This window comes from Musca autumnalis, unplaced genomic scaffold, assembly GCF_047663935.1.
Source record: "Musca autumnalis isolate F117 unplaced genomic scaffold, ASM4766393v1 scaffold_5, whole genome shotgun sequence".
NCBI classification, from domain to species: domain Eukaryota; kingdom Metazoa; phylum Arthropoda; class Insecta; order Diptera; family Muscidae; genus Musca; species Musca autumnalis.
The window spans coordinates 102,878,398-102,899,351 of NW_027412088.1; the positions used below are offsets into that span (position 1 = coordinate 102,878,398).

The following is a 20,954-nucleotide window of genomic DNA, read 5'->3' on the forward strand; positions in this document are numbered from 1 at the left end:
TTCCCCCCCGATCCCCATAAAAAGGCGGATATAAAAAGGAGTTCTTTCAATGACGACTCTAGCACGACTCCACCTACCTCAGATATCCATGCATTTGTTGTAATTTGTCGTTGCATGACGACTTTAGCGTAACTAAAACTTAATTAAGGCAATTGTTGTCGGTGGCGGTAATTTGATAGTTTTGTATATTTGTTCTGTTCTGTTTATATCCCCGCTACCACTTCGCTCCTTGCATTCTCTTGGGATCCTTTTTATGTTGTTTTCCGTTTTTTTTCCTTTTATTATGTGTAACATTTCTACAAGTGTTTCCCTTGTGCTGCCAGGACAGACAGACGTCGTGTCATTTAACACCTGAGTTATTTTAAGCCTTTAAGTTTATTAGCCATTGTTTGTTTATGTTGTCTTCCTTGTTGTTGTTGTTGTTTAAACATGGCCATAATAGTTGTTTAATAAATAAATGCTCAACATTGCCCTTAAATGTGAAATTTAATACTTTTTTTGTTATTCAGCCGGTGGCTAGGTTGTTCAATGTTCGTTCATTTAGAACTTGAAGGAAATTAACACTCGATTTGATAATTGTTTACAAATTACTTTGGGACACCCGCTAAAACAGCAGTTTGTATACTCTACGTTTCTAGGAAGTCTTTTGTATAATTTAAGGACCTTAAATAGCGGTATTACTTATCGACTAGATTTCGTAGGAAATATTTTTCAGTTAATTATCAGAAATAAATCAATATTCGATAATCAGGAGAAGTATGCGGAATAAGTAAGAAATGCAAGGAGAGGGCCTAAAGATTGCACCGTGCTCTTGAACCAACTTTAAATTGAAGGTGCTTACACCTGGGAAGTTTTTGCGAATTCTGAATAAAAAAAAATATAAAATAAAAAAATAGCCGGAGCTCTTTTTAAATAAATCGCGAATCAAGTTTTTTTAGGATTTTGACGATTTTGTTTGGAAAAAGACTAAAGAAAATGATATAGCAGTGACAATGCTCTACAAGATTGGCATTTATGATATTTTCGTAATTTCTACCATTTTTGAGATATAAAAGTTTTTGCGGATTTTCAAAGAGCAATGTCCAAAGATGAGAAAAATCCAAAAACAAGAAAAAATCACCGGAGGGATTTTTATATTTTTTTAGGTTTTCAGGATTTTGTTTGGAAACGCATAGTCCTTTCGAAAGGGAATTTAAGAAATCGTGAAAACCAAAATCGTGAAAACCTAAAGAACCCTAAAATGTGAACTTTGATCGCGATTTATTTAAAAATCCCTTCAGCGATTTTTTATTGTTTTTGGATTTTAGCTCGCTTTTGATGACTTGATGAGCATCATGGGTTGTGGCATTCAGTCCTAGGTAATGACCTGGGGGGTATAGCGCTGGCTGAGCAGATTTATTGCTCTACATTTTGGGCGGCCAAAAAGGTCGGTTATAGAATTAGCGAAAAGTGGCATAGTTTAGACCATCTCCCTATAATCATTTCCAACAGCAGACCGCCCGCTTTCATGGGAAATTGGCCTAGTTTCAGTAAATTTACCAATTATGCCCTCATCACATCTGCACAAACTGCCTTCATCACTGACATATCATTACATCTGCAACCGCTCGCTGGTCGAATACTCGAAGTGAAACCAACAGAGGCGACGGGGAGCGTGATTAGTTTTGTCGATCCTATCCTAGTGGCCTCTGCGTTTGAAAACTGACACTGGAAGTTAATAGGTGAGCACAGGCAGAAAAAGTGGTTATTAGTTAATTGTCGGCAACGGTTAAGTCACACTCGAACCCTGGAAAAAAGGAAGATAGGACCTCAGTCACGTTTGGCTACGTTACTCTGACCGATCCGAAGAAGTGTGTAAGTTATTTTATCGACAATTTGTCAAGCTGCCCGAGGGTGACAGGGCGAATTTAAGAGTACTACGTCGCATTTAGAGTTGTGCCATAGGAACTATCTCGTTCACTTCGCAGTTCCAATGACCCACATTTTTTCTTTCAACAAACTGTGTATACTTAATATCACACGTTACACATCATGATGTTACTCATGCGTTTTGGAACTAGTACAAGGAACTAGGAACTAGATTACCCAACTCTAATCGCATTAGATGGACAGAAAGGACCCGCTGCTGAAGCCAGGCAAGGATGCCCGAATATGTGTATCCTACAGGTCGATTTCGATTTTGTCATCCGTAGCAAAGACTTTTGAGACTTTAATGCTCCCCAGCGTCAGAAATAGATATACAGTTGCAGTTCATCAGCGTGGGTTCCGTAAGAAACACACCACAAAGGCTCTGCACGCCATATCCATACATATTAGTCGAGGACTCAAGCAGAAAAGGCCGTGCGATAGGACAGTGATGGTGGCGGTCGCCATATCAAAAGCCTTTGATACTGTTTGAGGACATTAAGCAGACTACACTCAGGCCAAGTTGGAAACATTGGCTAATCAGTTGTATGTGTAGACGCCAGTCGTACGTAGAATTCAAGAATTTTTCAAGGTGGGGTGATATCTTCAACACTGTTTTACCTCTACCTCGCCTGTATTCAACCCTCGATATTAGCATATTAGCCTTCCCAGATTCCATTTGTGACAGGCTGAACTCCATTTGCTCGATCTTACCAACATTTTCCGCCTGAGAAATATACAAATATCCACCACTAAATTAATCTACGGCCATTCGGTTCACACATGGACGTCGGAGGTGAGAACAGAGTTGAATGTCATGGTCGATGGTAGCAGAATTTTGACTACAAACAACCTCAAAATTCTAGGGGTCACATTTGACAGCATGTTTATGTCGTTCGCGCATGACACAGTTATCTACTACAAGCTGTGATGTAGTAACAAGATCCTCAAATCCATAGCCAGCAACACTTGGGGTGCAGATAAAAAACCTTGTTGACCACATATAATGCGATAGATCGGTCTGTGGTAAGCTATGCAGCGCCAGTATATTCCGCAAACATAAGTGCAACGTGATGGAAAAAATATTCATACCTGTCAGAACGCCGCCCTAAGAACTGCAACAGGGTGCCTCCGCATGTCATCAGCGGACCATCTATGTACGTGAAGAGTCGAAGATTCTTCTTCAACTACGGCAAAACAATGGCATGCTCTAGTTGCAGTACCGTGAGTCATCCCATACCGTCTGAGTCATAGGACTCCCCTGAGTCATAGGAGAGCCCTGATGACCAAGTATTGCAACGACATTCCTGTTTGCTAAATTAGCAGCAGAAATAAAACCTCCACCATTGGTTTTACACACAAATATTACTCATACAAATAAACTTTTTGTATACGTGAAGCTAGGTTAGTGGAAGCCCTCGGACATGACTTGTCTCTGATGTCCATGATCTAGAGAGAGTGAAGGGTCCAACGTTACAAGAAATAAAAACTAGACCAAAAAGCATATCAAGCAGCAAAACAATGGCATTAGGGGTGTAGGAGTGCACTACCTGAATATCCTTTGGTTCGTTTACAATTTTCATTTAAATGGAGATAATTCTTTTAATGGAGATAAGTCTTTGTATCGCACAATGTGGCCAAACCCAATATCCTTGCCAAAAATGCTAAAATATTTTTTTTATACCCTCAGCATTTATGCTAACGAGGGTCTATACACTTTCATACGAGCAAAGTCTGCCTCATCGAAATAATGGTTTTAGACGCCAAGTATGTTTGGACGAAACCCGTTTTAGAAAATTTGGAGTCGATTTAACAATGCCCGTCTGTCTGTCTGGAGCGCACGATAACTCTCGAACGGATTAACCGATTTATCCAAAATTTGGCTTTCGTAATATTTTGTCCAAACTTAGTTTAAGTTCGAAGATGGGTTATAGGTCCACTCCTTCCGGTATCTCCCCCACAAAAGTTCGAAAATGTTCGGAAAATTTGTGCGCACGATAACTCTTGAAGGGAGTTACCGATTTCCATACTTTGCATATCGAGAAATTTCTACCAGACTTAGATGAGGTTCCAATATGGACTCAATCGGTCCACTACTTCTGGTACCTCCCACACAAAGTGCAGTTTAGGACCTGCTATCGAATCGCTTTGATTTTTGCTGTAGCAACTTGTATTCGCTGACCCCATTACAAGAGTACAAGTTTTATTAAAGACAAGTCCATACTTCCTGAGAAAATTGCCTGAAAGGTGCAAACAACCCACATGGCACCGTGTGTAGTGGTTGGGGCGCAAGATAACTCTCGAACGGATCTGCCGATTCGGTCCAAAAATTGGCCTTCGTAATATTTTGTCCAAACTTGATTTAAGTTCGATGATAAGCTATATCGGTCTGTCTGTCTGCCTGTCTGAAGCGCACGATAACTCTCGAACGAATCAACTGATTATGTCCAAAATTTTGCTTTTGTAATATTTTGTCCAAACTTAGTTTAAGTTCGAAGATGGGTTTTATCGGTCCAATCCTTCCAGTACCTCCCCCAAAAAAGTTCAGAAATGTTCGGAAAAATTGTGCGCACGATAACTCTTGAATGGAGTGGCCGATTTGGTCCTTCTTTTACACATCCTAATATGTCAACCAGGTACAGATCAGGTTTTAATATGAACTATATTTGTCCACTCTTTCGGGTACCTCCCACACAAAATTACGGATAAGTTCACTTTAAGGATCACTTTGATTTCTGTTGAATTATTTAAAAATGTCACTAAAATGGTATGCCCGATATATTTTGAACGGGGCAACCAATTTGGTCCAAACTTTTGATCTCCTAATATGTTGTCCACCTTTAGATTAACTTCTAAAATCGTCCCTATCGGTCCTCTCCTTAGGGTACCTTCCCCACAAAAGTTCAACATTTATGTCTAAGTGCAGTTTATGGTCTGTTCGAAGATCCTTGGGAAATGTATACCGATGCTGTTCGTTGTGGTTCTGTTTACAGCCATATTATGTATTCCGTGGACAAGTCCATGCTTCCTGGCATACTGGTCCAAAAGTTATACAATGACCCACTAAAATGACGAGTGACCCCCAAAATAAAATCAACGTCCATAATGGACTATGTCGGTCCATTCTATTAAGTACCTCCTCCACAAAACTTTTGAACTATAATCCTAATGAAACACAACATTTTCTACGATCAAAAAAATTTGGTTGAAAATTTACATTTTGGGATCTTAGTGGGGGAGGAGCATCCTGCAAAAAAATTTAATATAGGTCCACGTTTTCATATAGACACTATATAACGGTACCGTCGCTTTGAAGTAACAAATTTAAAAATATATGATTTTTGTAATCCTGTAAAATAAAAGATCTCCACTGGATAAACATCACCTAAAAATTTCATAGCTCTATCTTCATCCGTTTAGAAGATATAGATTTTTGATATAAAAAACCCATTTTGTACGCACTGTGCATCGGGTTGAAGGCTGAAATTTTATCGAATAATTTATGAAAACCTATATTCGCACGATAAATATTATCATGAAATTGGAAGAAAACGATACATTTAAACAGATTTCAAGAATAAAAGATTTGGGATTGCTTTCTTTCTTTACGTCACAGCCTGAGGGGCAAAGCCGACTTTTTAGTTAATTTCATTAGCGTGCTTGTAAAATATTGGACTTGAGAGAATATTTAAAAGATTACAATTTTAAAGTCATCTTTTCACAAATTTTGTATTCGGCAAAGACATACTTTTCATTCATAAAAGTAGAAAACATTTCTAATTCACTATACAATTCACCAAAGAAAGGTTTTCTTGTTGTTTTTTTTTTTTTTTTTTTTTTTTTTGTTTTATGAATGAAAAGTTGAGAGATGGCTTTAAAATTTAAATCTCTAAAATATAAATTCGTATATTTTATGACAGCTTAAATTGGGTCAGCTTCTCGTTTCTCCAAAGAATTACTTATGAATAATAGAAGTTTTTCCAAAACTACTACAACAGTCCATCGCATAGAATGACATCACAATAAAGATAGGATAAACTCATATTTTAGGCACAAAAATAAAGCAAAAATTATTTAGAACTCCCCCGTGTGGCACGGTCGGTCACTGTTACACAAAAACAATAACAACAACTAGTCTAACAATTTCTGTTTTTCTTTGTTCCATTTTCAGGTCTTTACACCAGTGCGCATCTATTTGCTTATTGCAAAAGTTCCCACAAAGGTAATTATGTTCTTCAATGGTTGGTTGTTTGGTTGGCTGTCCTATTCATTCTGTTCTCTACAAAGAAGACTTTGGATAAGAGGTCCGTCAGTCCAAGTGTAGAGGGTGGAAGAATAATACCATTAATATAAATATAAATTTATTGCGAATACAATCTTATTATTAACACACAAAAACATTTATTTTTTTTCGTTTACACGTTTTATATGGCGTCTGCATTGCGTCAACGATTGATGATGACATCCTCCTCCCCCCTACTGACCCAAATTCACGAATGCATCAATTAGATTGAGTGCCATTTCCATTATTTGGATATCCAAGCGGTAGAAAGTAAAAAACCGACACATTTTTCAATTATCACCAATGATCGTCCGTATAATTTTGCCACAACCGGTGATGCAGGCAATTTCAGTACGGTAAGTTGAAAATGTTTCTCTTTAAATTTGTTTGTTATTAAATGATAATCTAATTGATTTCTGTTTTTCTTTCTTTCTTTCCCCGAAAACAGAGTGCAGATGTGATTTTATCAGATTTGGCATCGGCTATTAAACACATTTTTCCAACAGTTCCTTTAAAATATATTATAAGGAAGGTAAGTTCAAACAAAATGTTAATATTTTTGATACATATATCCCAGCAAACATTTGATAACCACATGAGCCAAATAATCCCTTACAAAGCAATGTAAACAAGCTACGCTCTGCATGGACAGAAACCTATAAAATGATGAATTACTTCTTTAGGTTGATTATGTTATTTCTTTAAAAACTATTTATTATACTCATTACTAAGTAATAAGTACGGTGGCACTACCAAACCGAGAGTTGGGAGTACAACGCTCACAGTGGGAAATACAAAACTACGAAAAGTTGTTAATGTACATGTATGCGTTAAAACAAGTAAAAAAGTATCAGTCGGCTTTGCCGACAGAGATATACCCTCAGCCTATGTGAATTGAAAATGTCATCTACGGACAGACCGAATGTATTAAGGGTCATTTCAGAATTGTATGACCCTTTTTGGACATTTGAACTTGCCGACAAAAATGTGGATTAGGATTAAAGTTCAAAAGTGCTGCGAAGGAAATGGACCGACATAGTCCATTTTGAAAGTCGATCTTATTTTAGAGGCATATCTTTTTGATAGATATCGTGCCCCCACTATCACGATCGTTTAACAGACCCTAAACTGTTTTAGACACAAATGTTGATCTTTTGTGCTGGAGGTACCCTAAGGAGAAGATCGATATCGCCCATTTTAGAAATTAAACTAAATTTGGACAAAATATTATAAAATCCAAAGTTTGGACCAAATTGGTTGCACCGTTCAAGAGATACCCTGCATACCATTTTAGTGACATTTTTTTAAAAATTGGGTGGAAGTACCGGAAGTTGTTGCCCATTTTCGAACTGAAACTAAGTTATAGTGCCCTCTAGCGACTACATATCGCTCATTTACTCAAAGAGTGACATAACTGACATAACATTTTCTATTTTTTCTACGACTTTTACTTTATCTTGTGTCAAATTTTCATGCTGATATCTCAAAAACTCGACGAGTTACAGCTCATTTACTACGAGTTTCGCATAATTCAACACAAAAGTTTTTTGAGTTTATGAAGCACTAAAACACTTCAAATCATGCTTGATCATGCACAGAAATTTAGCACTGATATCTGGCTATCTGGTTGCAAAATATGGTCCAAGTAGTTATTTTAGTTTTAGTGCAATAATCTTTTTAATTTGGGAAGTCAAATTTCAATCGCCAACTTAAAACGCGTTTTTCTCGAAACTTGATTTTTCGAGATGTGTCACTCTTTGAGTAAATGAGCGATATGGTGCCATAGGGTTTTTGCACCTTTTGGGCTGTTTTCTCAAGAAGTATGGACTTACCCCAAAAAAAAAACTGAACTTATCCGAAATTTTGTGTGGGAGGTACCCGAGGAAGTGGACAAATATACTTAATATTCAAACCTGGCATACATGTGGGAGACAATATATTACGAAGACCAAATTTTGGATCGAATCGGCAGATCCGTTCGATAGTAATTTTGCGCTCCAACCACTACACACGTTGTCATACTGGATTTTGCACCTTTCAGGCTATTTTCTCAGCAGTGTATACAAGTTGTTACAGCCAAAATTAAAGTGGTTTGAGAGCAAGTCCTAAAATGAACTTCTCCGAAATTTTGTGTAGAAGGTACCCGAAGGAGTGGACCGATTGAGTCCATATTGGAACCTCATCTAAGCCTGGTAGAAATTCCACGATATGCGAAGTATGGACCAAATCGGTTACTCCCTTGATGAAACTTGTACCATCGTATGGGTGGCAGTGAATACAAGTTGTTACAACAACAATCAAAGCGATTTGAGAGCAGGTCCTAAACTGAACTTTTCCGAAATTTTGTGTGGGTTGTACTATAATAAGTTGACCGATTGAGTCCATATTGGAACCACATCTAAGTCTGGTAGAAATTTCACAATGTTCAAAGTATGGACCAAATACGTTACTCCCTTGACGAAACTTGTACCGTCGTATGGGTGGCAGTGAATACAAGTTGCTACAACAAAAATTAAAGCGATTCGAGAACAGGTCGTAAACAGATCATTTTCCGAAATTTTGTGTGGGTGGTACCCGAAGAAGTTGACCGATTGAGTCCATATTGGAACCACATCTAAGTCTGGTAGAAATTTCACAATGTTCTAAGTATGGACCAAATACGTTACTCCCTTGATGAAACTTGTACCGTCGTATGGGTGGCAGTGAATACAGGTTGCTACAACAACAAAGCGATTCGATAGCAGAGAGAGAGAGAACTGAACTTTTCCAGAATGTTGTGTGGGAGGTGGACCGATTGAGTCCATGTTGGAACCTCATCTAAATCTGGTAGAACTTTGACGATGTGCAAAGTATGAACCAAATACGTTACTCCCCTCAAGAGTTATAGTGCGCACAAATTTTCCGAACATTTTTGAACTTTTATGGGGGAGGTAGCGAAAACCCATCTTCGAACTTAAACTAAGTTTGGACAAAATATTACGAAAGCCAAATTTTGGACCGAATCGGTTGATCCGTTCGGACGGACATGGCTAAATAAACTCCAAATTGTCTGAAATGGATTTCGTCCAAACATACTTGGGGTCTAAAACCATTATTTCGATGAGGCACATTTTGCCGGTATGAAAGTGTAATACCCTGAGTGTATAAAAAGTTATAAAAAACATCAAAACTGTATTAACATTTTTTTTGCTGAGTATCCTATCTAAAAATTCGTCATATGTGCCATTTTACTTTGCATCATTGTAAAGATGGGATTTTCTACTTTCGGGATTTTTTTCTTTTGGAAGGTTCTATTAGCGGATATTGCGATATCTTCCTTGTTTGCTTTTGATATACCCCTTATAGAAGCGGCGATATTCGCTTTGAAAAAAGACATTGACGTTTCTCCAAATAAATTTTAAGTCCATTCCGACCCCTGAATAGTATCCAACTCCACATAGTGGTGTAGCGTGCATTGGTCATATTTACTGACTACTCTTAACCCGTAAATTTCAAAAGTTCGTTATTGCATGTTGAGTGTTCTAATATTTTCAATTTCATTGATGCCTTCATGCTTTGCCTTTTCATTTTTAGTTTTTTAGTTCTTTATTCATTAGAAGACTCACGCAAAACGATATGTTTACGTAACGTTCCTAACACTAACCTTACTGAAGATGCTGTGGAAATAAGGCGAATTTACTCCAATAATTTTAAGCAGATCCTTAGCCATTCAGGAATAATAGGGGTTACTATATAAAACAATGAAACTACCATCATGGGTACAACAAATAAAAAGGATATGTTTTTCTTGGTGAAGAACAACATACCCACAAAGTTCTAGTAACAATTCTTTCCTCCCACTCTACGTTCAAACAACTTCAATATATTTAAAGTAGAAACTTTTTATTTGACTACAAGAAAGTCAACTTTTATCCCATATGATGTTATTACTCGTACATGTATAATAAATGAATGTGCATAAATTTCACTGTAGCTAAACACTTACATAAATACATACATATACACACATGTCTACGCTTTATGCATTTTTTATAACCCGTCTTTCCTCAAAGAAATTGTCGTTATTTTTTTTAGGAACAACAACTCCCCTGAGCTTACAATGACTTTATTTTATTAAAATATTTAATTTTGTAAAAAGGCTTTGGTTACTTTTACAAAAAGAAAAAGAATGAATAAAAATATTAAAACGATTTAATGATAAATTTGCAAAAGTAGCAGACAGAGGAAGTGGAGGTAACAAAAATTATCAACAGGTAGCTTTTTGTCGGCAATGGGTGAATTAAAGAAACCTATCAACTCTTTAACAATTTTTGATCCACAAAATTGTCTTCAAAATTCAACTTTGAAGAGTTTTAGAATAAAGGAGATCACATGTTAACATACTTTAATAGTGCATAAATTGTGGCCATAAATCATTCAAATATTACCACATTCTCAATTTTCGTTTCTTCTTTGCAAAATATTTGTCGTCATTTATCTTTCACTGGTTGTCGTTGAATTCTTATTAAAGTTTATTCTGTTCCTGGTCGTGGGTGGTAGACAATTAACCTCTGACATTTCCTTTTATCTATTCATAATTAATTTTCTTTGATACGGTTCTGTATTGAAATGTGCCAATGCAACATAACATAAGTCTGACAGCAGTGTGGAATTAAATAGCAATGGGTGACTTCATAAACGCAACATTTACATCTAAAAATGTTTGACAAATTAAACGGCGCGCCGTGGGGGATTTACGAAGTCAGCCAATGTATTGTTTTAAATTAAAGTAATATTTGTTTGAATTTGTTCCTATCGAAATTTTGGGTTGCTGACTGAAATTAATTTTATTTTTGCCTTTTTAAGGCTTAGGTCATTTTATAGTGACATTTCAATTAATTATCTTTCGAGTTGAGCCGTTATGACTTAAGAGGTGCATTGAAAAGTTAGCAGTCCACCGAAGTCTCACACATTCAACCATTATGCTCGTTTCACGGGTGTTTAATTCCGATCCACAGGCATTTTAGAATGTTATTTAAGTAAAAATAAAACTAAAATAAGTAAAAAAGTATCAGACGGCTTTTCCTACAGAGATATACCCTCAGCATGTGTGGATTGAAATACTTCTTTCCCCAAAAAAAAACTTATGTATTTAGGGGGGTTTTCAAAATTTTGGGCGTATTAACCGACAAAAGTATGGATAGGATTAAAGCTCAAAAATTTGCGGGGATAACGATACATAGGGCTTTTTTATCACACTAGCCTACAAAAAATAATATCGCTGTAAACAGGGCCACTAGGAAAACCTTCGGTAAAAATGTCCAAAGGATCCTCGAACAGACCCTAAACCACACAGAAATGTTTGAGCATTTGTGTGGCTGGTACCACAAGTATTGGACAGATAGGGCCCAAATTTGAACATAAACTATGTTTCGACAATATTTGGAGATCCAAAGTTTGGACCAAATCGGTTGCTACGTCTATGAGAAATCGCGCGTACCATTTTAGCGAATATTTTCGAACTTTTGTGGGGGAGGTACCGGAAGGAGTGGACCTATAAGCGCCACCTTCGAATTTCATCTAATATTCGAAGAAATAATATAATATCCAAAGTTTGGACGAACGCAGTATTCGGTTCTAGCTCTCCAGCCACTGCATATGGTGTCATAGGGGTTTTTTACAACTTTCGGGCTGCTTTCTCAAGAAGTATGGACTTGCCACTGAAAAAATTTTTACTGTCGTTGTTGAGGCATCGAATGCAAGTTGCTTCAACAAAAATCAAAGTGATTCGAGAGCAGGTCTTAAAGTTAATTTATCCAAAATTTTGTGTGCGAGGTACCCGAAGGAGTGGACAAATATAGCCCATATTCAAACCTGATCTATATCTGGTAGATATATTAGGATGTGTAAAGTATGGACCAAAGCGGTCACTCCCATCAAGTGTTACCGTGCGCACAATTTTACCGAACATTTTTGAGCTTTTGTGGGGGAGGTACCTAAAGGAGTGGAACGATATGATTTATTTTCGAACTTAAACTAAGTTTGCACAAAATATTACGAAGGCCACATTTTGGACCGAATCGGCAGATCCGTTCGAGAGTTGTGTTGCGCTCCAACCACTACAGACGGTGTAAAGGGGTTTTTTGTATTTTCTCAGGAAGTATGTACTTGCCCCTGATAAAACTTATAGCGTCGTATGGGGGGCAGTGAATACAAGTTGCTACAACGCGATTCGAGGGCAGGTCCTAAACTGAATTTTTCCGACATTTTGTGTGGGAGGTACCCGAAGGAGTGGGCCGATTGAGTCCATATTGAAATCGGTTACTTCCTTTAAGATTTATCGTTCGCACAAATTTTCCGAACATTTCCGAACTTTTGTGGAGGAGGTACCGGAAGGAGTGGACCGATATATAACCCATCTTTGAAATTAAACTAAGTTTGGACAACATACTCGTATTACGAAAGCCAAATTTTGGACCGAATCGGTTGATCCGTTCGAGAGTTATCGTGCGCTCCAGCCAGACAGACAGATGGACGGACATGGCTAAATCAACTCCAAATTGTCTGAAATGGATTTCGTTCAAACATTCTTGGGGTCTAAAACCATTATTTCGATAAGGCACATTTTGCCCGTATGAATGTGTATATGAGGAAAAGTCAAATTTTTTTTAGTTTCCATGAAGCCAAGGTTTGCACTATTATAATACGCGAACTATTGTAGTTTACCAGTAACTATGACTATTGCTGGATTAATTTAGATGTTTTTGTACAAAGCTCAAAAATTTAGCAAAAAAATTTAATTTACGTGGTAGTTACGACCGCGTAAAGGAAAAAACATAGGTAAAAACACGTTGAAGCTAAACAGGTTTTTTACATTGCTATTCGATTTCTGATTAAACCATTCAAATGACGGACATCTGTCCAAAGTAAAAGTAGGAGAATACAAAATGAAGATTACACTTCTAATGTATCACTTTCCAAAATTTCCACTGCATCCACCTTTTATGGATGCTGACATTTTGAAGCCGGATTTCAGGTGTTTTTTTGTAGTTTTTATGTAACTGGGACGCGCATTCGGATATTCCGAAAAACCAATTATAGGATTAAAGAACTCGCGATTTCGCATAATCTGGGGCCTAATTCTCGCATTCGTTATCGAGCGAGTTTTTGTTCGAAGAAAAATTCCGATCCGTAGATACTAATTGGATGACACGATGCAAATGGAATTATTCAAAAATTTATTGTTAGAATTTAATCGATAACTGAACCGCCGAATCATATGTTTTCATCTGAAAAAGTAAACAAACCCATTTTTGTCGCTTTGTTAAGAGTTAAAATACAAAGTAAAATGGATACGACTTTATTTGTATTATCTTCTTCGGAAGATGAATGTTTGGTTTACATTCGGCTTCGTTTCGTGATTTCAAAGGATTTTCGTGATTTCGCGCGGAATCAAGCAAAATTTATCATGATTTCGCATACAAAAATGAAATCATCTCATTTCGTGATTTCAGCGAAATCAACATCGAAATCACAGTACACATGATATACAACCTTGCTTTTGCCTAAAAAAGTACCAAAAGTTGCAACACTTTTCACGTATGACAATAAACAAGGTAGATGTGCGAATTGCTGCAACAAAAAATGTCAAAATGTGTAAACAATGTGAAAAAATATTAAATTACTTTGTTACAATGCTATTTTTCATTGTGTTCCCGTACTTTTTTAATGGTAATTTTAGAAAATAGGGCGAATTGTCAAAAATTGCTTCCCCATACAAATTTCCTAAAAAATGCGGGAACGGAAAAATGACGGAAATTGCAAAAACTCCAGCAGAAATGTCAAAATTAACGTATCAGTTATAATATTAGGTACCAATGAACATATGAACATGCTTGCTGCTGGTTTCTACTAGGCCAAAATTTTATGGCAGAAAACAGGAGAAGAGGGTGTTATTCGTCGCTATTTTTGTTTAAAGAGAATTGCAAGTCTTGCTAGATTTCGGTGTACGGGAACGCATTTTTAGCACTAAACGGAAAAACTACTGCAAGTACTAATATTTCAGGTTCTGAGCACAACTTTTATCTATCAGAATTATTATGATGTCTCAACGATAAAATCATTATTTTTTTTTTTATTTTTTGGTACTATACACAATTAATACGATGTATAGATAATTTTACGATAAATTTCGAAATAAAGTTTTGATGTTTAATTCAATTTACAACAACTTGTTCCATGTTCCAAAACTTTGTACTGAGGAAAGTCCTTCTACAGCCACTGTCAAACCTGCTGCTTCTAGGATCTGCTCTTCTGATTGGGTGAGGACTTTTTCCTCGTAAGGGCCTCCACCTGTCTGATTTTTTGAGGCCTTGTTAAAGGAAAGCTTCTTCTTCACGTGATGTTTTTGGTCAGCATAAACCTAAATGTTGAAGAGAAAGGTGTCAAACTTAATTTTCTATAAAACATTTTAAAAAATACCTTTCGCCACAGGCTGGCGGTCTTTACTGGCGGCCCTGCTCCATTTAGCTTGATTGATAATTGCTCCCATAAACGATTTGATGATGCTCTGCCTTCTGGACAATTAGATATTCTTCCTTTTGCAAGTCCCGGGTGGTCAGACATAAAATCGGCCATAATTGCCTTTTGTTTGAAGTTAATTTTGTTGGAATTAGTGCTCCTATGAAATAGAATGTTGAAATATGTCCATTTTATTGGTTTAATTACATTTATTAATACTTACATTTCGTTTATGTTTTGTTTTGCTTGTTTTTTTTTCTATTCGACAGCTAAATTGTGGCGGGCAAAAACTCGATTGGTTTTATTCGACATATCGATAAATTTTATTCGATGACGGATACGGGAATCCAAAAAATGAAAATTTGTATCGAATCAACTCGATATCGAGTATGAGAATTAGGCCCCTGATATGTATATTGAGTATGTAGCTCACACAGCAGCAGAGTAATCTACTGCCAAAGGCCAAAATTTAGTGCGATATTTGTTCTAAAAAACCTATTTTTGGGTACAGTATTTACAATATCCTTTTGAGTGTGCTGGTACCCCGCGATATTTTAGTTTTTCGACGATCCGGATTATATATGGTAACATGGGGCGGCTTCGCCACTGGGGCGCCTTCGCCAGCACCGATTTTCTTGATAATTATAACTGCTACAGAAATGCCGTTAAAAGGAAAATTGTGAGTTTAACGAAGATCTTTCATATCCCAAAAATTGGCATTTCTATCAAATATATGATTGTCGATGCACGCGGTTTCATGTTTTTTGGGGTATTGAGAAAAATATTTATGGTAGGTATATTTTGTGATATCTTGTATACCTTTAGTGATATCAAAATTATATTTTATACCGTTAATAGACAACTACTGAAGAATATAAATCTAAATAATTTGCATGATAAAAGTAATTATAAATGTCAATATATTCATATTATGAACTATGTAGGGGGTGGGGCGGCTACGCCATGATAGGGGTGTTGTGGGTTAATGTGAAAAATATGTCAGGTTTAACTTAAATTGTTTATGCTATTGATATACCACGCTATAATGTGAAGTTGAAATCAAATATTGTGCTAAACCTATCTAATTTGGAAAAAATTTCATTTTTATGCCTAAATTCAAGGTACCTACTTCAATTAACGGCTAGAATATGTTTCTTTTTGTAAACTTTAGAATCATTTTTGATTATTAAATAGAAAACATGTTCCTTTTATGCATTATGTTGATATTTGGGAAGGAAGTATGGTAAATGCCAGTTTAAGAGTCCGTTGATATATATCCAATGTCGATGGCGAAGCTACCCCATGGGTGGGGAGGCTTCGCCACTTTTTAGACATTTTGTAAATTCTCAAAAATAATATTTTAAAAACAAAATTATAATTCTTTATATATCAAACTTATAGTCAAGACATGCTAATATTCTTACCAAAAATAATATTTGGAAAAACTTTAGTGATGTCGATATGAGAACATTTTGAAAAAAAACGTGGCGAAGGCGCCCCATGTTACCATAAATCACAGATCGTAAAAATCCATCTACTAGAACGGTGGAAACGGCTACTGCAAAAATTGAAAAATTTGGGAAAAATGTTTTTGAAAATATCGCTGATTAATTCGCGTTTTCTACACGCAAAAAAAATCGGCCTCTCTAACATATGTCCCAAACATATTTTGCAGCAAACATATATATGTTTGCAACAGTCCCAAACATATATATGTTTGGGTGGAAACAAATATATGTTTGGGTGCAAACATATATATGTTTGGGTGCAAAGATATTTATGTTTGGGTGCAAACAAAGATATGTTTGGGTGGAAACAATTTTATGTTTGGTTGCAAACATTTTATATGTATGTATACAAACCCAAAAGGCACAAAAAAAAACAAACACATGCACCAGTGGGCGCTTACTGAGAGCAAGGGAGCGTAAACTTCAATGTAAAACACTTTAAAATGTGTGCTCACTTGCTCTCAGTAAGAGCTCACTGGCTATCTCTATAGTATACACACAAATGTTGTGGTTTTTTATTAAAAGGCAAAAGAAGAACAAACACATAGGTACATACAAAATTCCAAAGAAATACATAACACACTTTAATAAAAGAAAAACTGATTGAAATAATTTGTAAATAGTCACAATTTTAAAAAGGAAAAATATATAGAAACGTAGTTGAACGCTTCTCCTTAGTTGTGAAATAAAACAAATTGTCCTCATAGTTGAAATCATCAGCGGGGAATCGGCATCTAGAATCAAATGATTATGTAATGTAATAAATAAATATGGATATGCCATATTTCAAATATACATAAGTATGTATGTAATTACCAATATTAAATGCTATTTCTTCCTTGTCCAATAAAATATTTCGATTCAACTTTCCGATTCAATTATAAAATGTATTGGGCACTTAATTTACTAAAAACACAATTTCTTTAAGAAAACACAAAACACTGATTTATTCACTCACTTTACCGTCTTGACTCTACAAAGGCAAGTAAAACACTGAAGAAAGAAAAAAATATAATTCATATCATTTCTTCAAAACAAGAAACACACGAGTTTGACGCATACATGCCACCAAAGCCCCCTTCCTCGCTTCTACGTCTTTTATTATACAATACACACAACTCTTTATTATAAAGCAGCATTCCACAGCCGCGAGAGCACTGTTATTACTCTCGTTGACAAACATCCTCTCTCCACCCATGAAAAAAATGTTCTAACATAAAAAGTATGCTTTACCCAAACATATCAAATTGAGATATGTTACAAAATGTTGCAAACATATATTTGTTTGGACCCAAACATATTATGTTTGGATCCAAACATATATTTGTTTGCAACCGGTCCCAAACATATATTTGTTTGGATCCAAACATATTTCTAACATAATTTTTTTTTCGTGTATGGATCGTTTTCTCTTTACTTGAAAAACCGACACATCACTCGCGTTTTCGCGGAAACAGAGGTTTACAAAGTTTAGCGGTAAATAAGCTGTATCCGATTTATCCCAAAAATTGAGTGTTAATGTACATCCACGGTTCTTGATGGATTTTATTAAAATATGTTTAGATCGATGTATTTTTTCACGGTTGATAGTGAAATCGGATGCGCATAAAAAGTGTATGCGCTTTGTGCAAATTATAAGCGTTATACCGTTTTTTTGCACACTAAACTAAACCAAAGTAAATCCTGGCAAATGTATATAAATTAAAAGAGAAGAATTCGCCGTATTGATAAACGGCATGCCTATCAAGTGATTTTGAGGATTTCGCGATTTACACGCATTTCAAAATGAACATTACCCGATACAGTTTTATTTGAAGATTATATACCATTCAAAGGAACCCAACATTTAGTAGAACGTTACCTATATCTTCCGTTAGATGTTAGCGCATACTCGAGAAGTGATTAGAATAAAAAATGTGATTTTTTGCGTGAAACTTAACTGAAATAGAAGAATAACTCCGACCTAGTTTTCTTACATTTTCTTCAACTAACTCACAAAATAAATTTGAAAAAATATTTTCTCTTACAAAAATTTTATAACTTCCCACAATATATTTTTTTTAATATTTTTTAAGATATTTTTAAAATATTTTTCCGATGCATAAACAGCTTAAATTTTATTTAAACAAGTTGCAAGCAAGCAATTTTTTGAATTCTTTCTTAATTTCCGCGAAAATTTAAAACTTTTTCACTAAAGTTATGGGACCTCAGTAAACATATAGTATGTAGGAAGCCATAAATTAACAGTGTTTCTCAATATAATGAGAAATTGTCATTGTTGTTGTTGGAACAGTGTTTATTATTGTATGTTTGTGTGTTCGTTTTTCTGCTCAATCTGGCTCTGGGTGTATCTCCAGTTCCAGAAAAGTGGCTGCTTCGGTGGAATGTAACCTCAGATCCACTGGAATTAGATGAGTAGGTTTGGCAGGGCAGTTGAAAATGTGGAGTGTGTCGTGCGTGCCCATTCCGAATACTGGCCAGATGTTTTGAAAGGCGCTACCATATCCGCCCAATAACAATTTAGGCGACTGCACTATCCCGAGCGTAGTTGAGCAAAAACTACTCTGGTTTGTAGTGGCAACTGACGCTCCTCAGCTGAGATAGATGGGGGATGTACTCCGAGGACTTTATTCACACTGCATTTTCTTATGGCCGTAGCAACTGCGTCCATGTGAATGCTATTCAGACCTGCCTGATATGCCTGTTGATCTAGGGGTTCTCTCCTCTCTAGAGCATGAATATCCTTCCTTATATGCCTGAATGTGTCAGGCCTAGCCAGTAGATGGTGATTGGGATGGCTCTCACGGTAACACCCGAGCAAGTACTGCAACGAAAGCATGTCATTGTGTTTCTGTACCCCGGAAGAATCTTTGTCCCCCCCTGTAGATGGAAGACTTGAGGAGGCACCCTGTTGCAGGTCGGCATTCATTGTGTTGCACTTACGTATATTCGTGGACCACACTAGCGCCGCTTAGCTTACCACAGACCGTTCTATCGCGTTATATGTGGTCAACAAGGTTTCTTTATCTGCACCCCAAGTGCTGCCGGCTAGGGACTTGAGGACCTTATTTCTGCATTTCAGATTGTCGCAGATAGCTGCGGCATGCGCGGACGACGTGAACGTAGTGTGGAATGTGACCCCTAGAATTTTGGGGCAGTTTGTGGTCGGAATTCTGCTACCATCGACCACGACATTCAACTCTCTTCTATACTGCACCGTCCATGTAATACCCTAGACAGACGGCAACGTTAATTTGCATTAAGATGGGCATTTAATTTTAACCTGACAGACGACAGTTTCTGCATTTACGAAACAGCTGTTTGCTGGTAAACAACTGTTTTGTTGGTGTTTGCAATGCAAATTGTGTCTCAGGGCATGAATATGTTCTTTCTTCTACATGAATATGTGCTCTCTTTTACAGCATTGCCATATTGAAATACATAAATTCAGTTTAAATTCCCTTTAATTTGTACATTAAGAATGTGGATAATTCACGAATTAATTTGAATTAAGGCAGTTAATGCAAATTAACGATGCCGTCTGTCTAGGGTATAATGAACAGAGTGGTCGTAGATTTAGTGGTGGACATCTGCATATTCCTTGCATGGAAAAAGGTGGTAAGATCGGCTAAATAGGAGTTCAGTATCTCAAAGATGTCATCAGGATAGGTACCTGACGCCAGGATCGTACAATCATTCGCATACGTTACGATGTCAATGCCGTTTGGAGGGGGCGGAATACAGGAGAGGTAGAGGTTAAACAGTTCCGGAGATATCATCCCACCTTGGGGAACTCCCTGTTTCACTCTACGGGGTTTGGACTTCTTTTTCCTTAATTTCACGCACGACTGGCATCCACACATATCGAGCCCTTCCCGCGAAAATGATGTAAGCGACATTTTTTCGATTTTCGTTTTTTTACGGAAATCTATGAAGAATATTCCAACACACCATCTCCCAAATTTTTAGAACTCAGCCATGTACCGTTACGAAATTAGAGCAAAAACAATTTTGATGTAAGCGCCATTTTTGCTTTTTGTGTACATTTGTTTGTGACAGCGAATTGTCGCTTACATCAAATTGCACATTTACATACCATGTCGTTATTCAACTATATTACAAGAAATGCGTTTTAATCTTATAATACTTCGAATAAATACTTGCTATAAAATTAGTGTGCTTTGTTTTTAAATTGTAGATAAGAATTACTCTAAAAATGATTAGTTTCAAATAATTTTTTTTGATGTAACCGCCACTTCTCAAAGTAAAAGCCTGATTGCGTGACAGCGAAAAAGATGTAAGCGACACAAACTACCGTTATATTGAAGATATTCCACAATTTTTTTATTTTTTCAGTAAGTAGGATTTAATAACAGAACTATACCAAATTTGAATAAACAATTTTGGTTATGTCAAAAGTTATTCAATAAAAACCGTCTCCTGTAAAATTAGCTTTTTGTCGCTTACACCTTTTTCGCGGGAAGGGCTCGATATAATTGATTAACCAACGTTTCAGATATGGCCGGAGGGTTGTTTACTCAATGTCCTCAAACAGCGTGGAGTGCCCGACAGTATCAAAGGTTTTTGATAAGTCAAGCGCCACCATCACCTGGTTGACTCTTCGACAAATATATGTGGAGATGGCGTGCAGCGCTGTTGTCGTGCTGCTTACGGAATACATGCTGATGATCCGCAACTAGATAGCTATTTCTGACGCTGGGGAGGACTAAGGCCTCAAGGGTCTTATCTACAAGCGACAA

The 20,954-nt window shown here is 36.6% G+C and overlaps 1 protein-coding gene across 20 annotated transcripts in view; it reads left to right on the top strand.

The window, feature by feature from the left end:
* Window positions 1–20,954, top strand: part of LRR (capping protein regulator and myosin 1 linker 1 leucine rich repeat protein) — a 241,654-nt gene that overhangs the window by 167,981 nt on the left and 52,719 nt on the right. For all 20 annotated transcript variants that reach the window (XR_012413407.1, XR_012413403.1, XR_012413404.1 and 17 more), the window contains exons 3-5: window positions 6,077–6,127; window positions 6,415–6,543; window positions 6,636–6,719. Coding sequence is in view for 15 of the 20 variants with exons in the window: in XM_073992000.1 (XP_073848101.1) it covers window positions 6,077–6,127; window positions 6,415–6,543; window positions 6,636–6,719 (264 nt within the window). In the remaining 5 variants the exon portion in view is untranslated. The remainder of the gene's footprint in view (window positions 1–6,076; window positions 6,128–6,414; window positions 6,544–6,635; window positions 6,720–20,954) is intronic.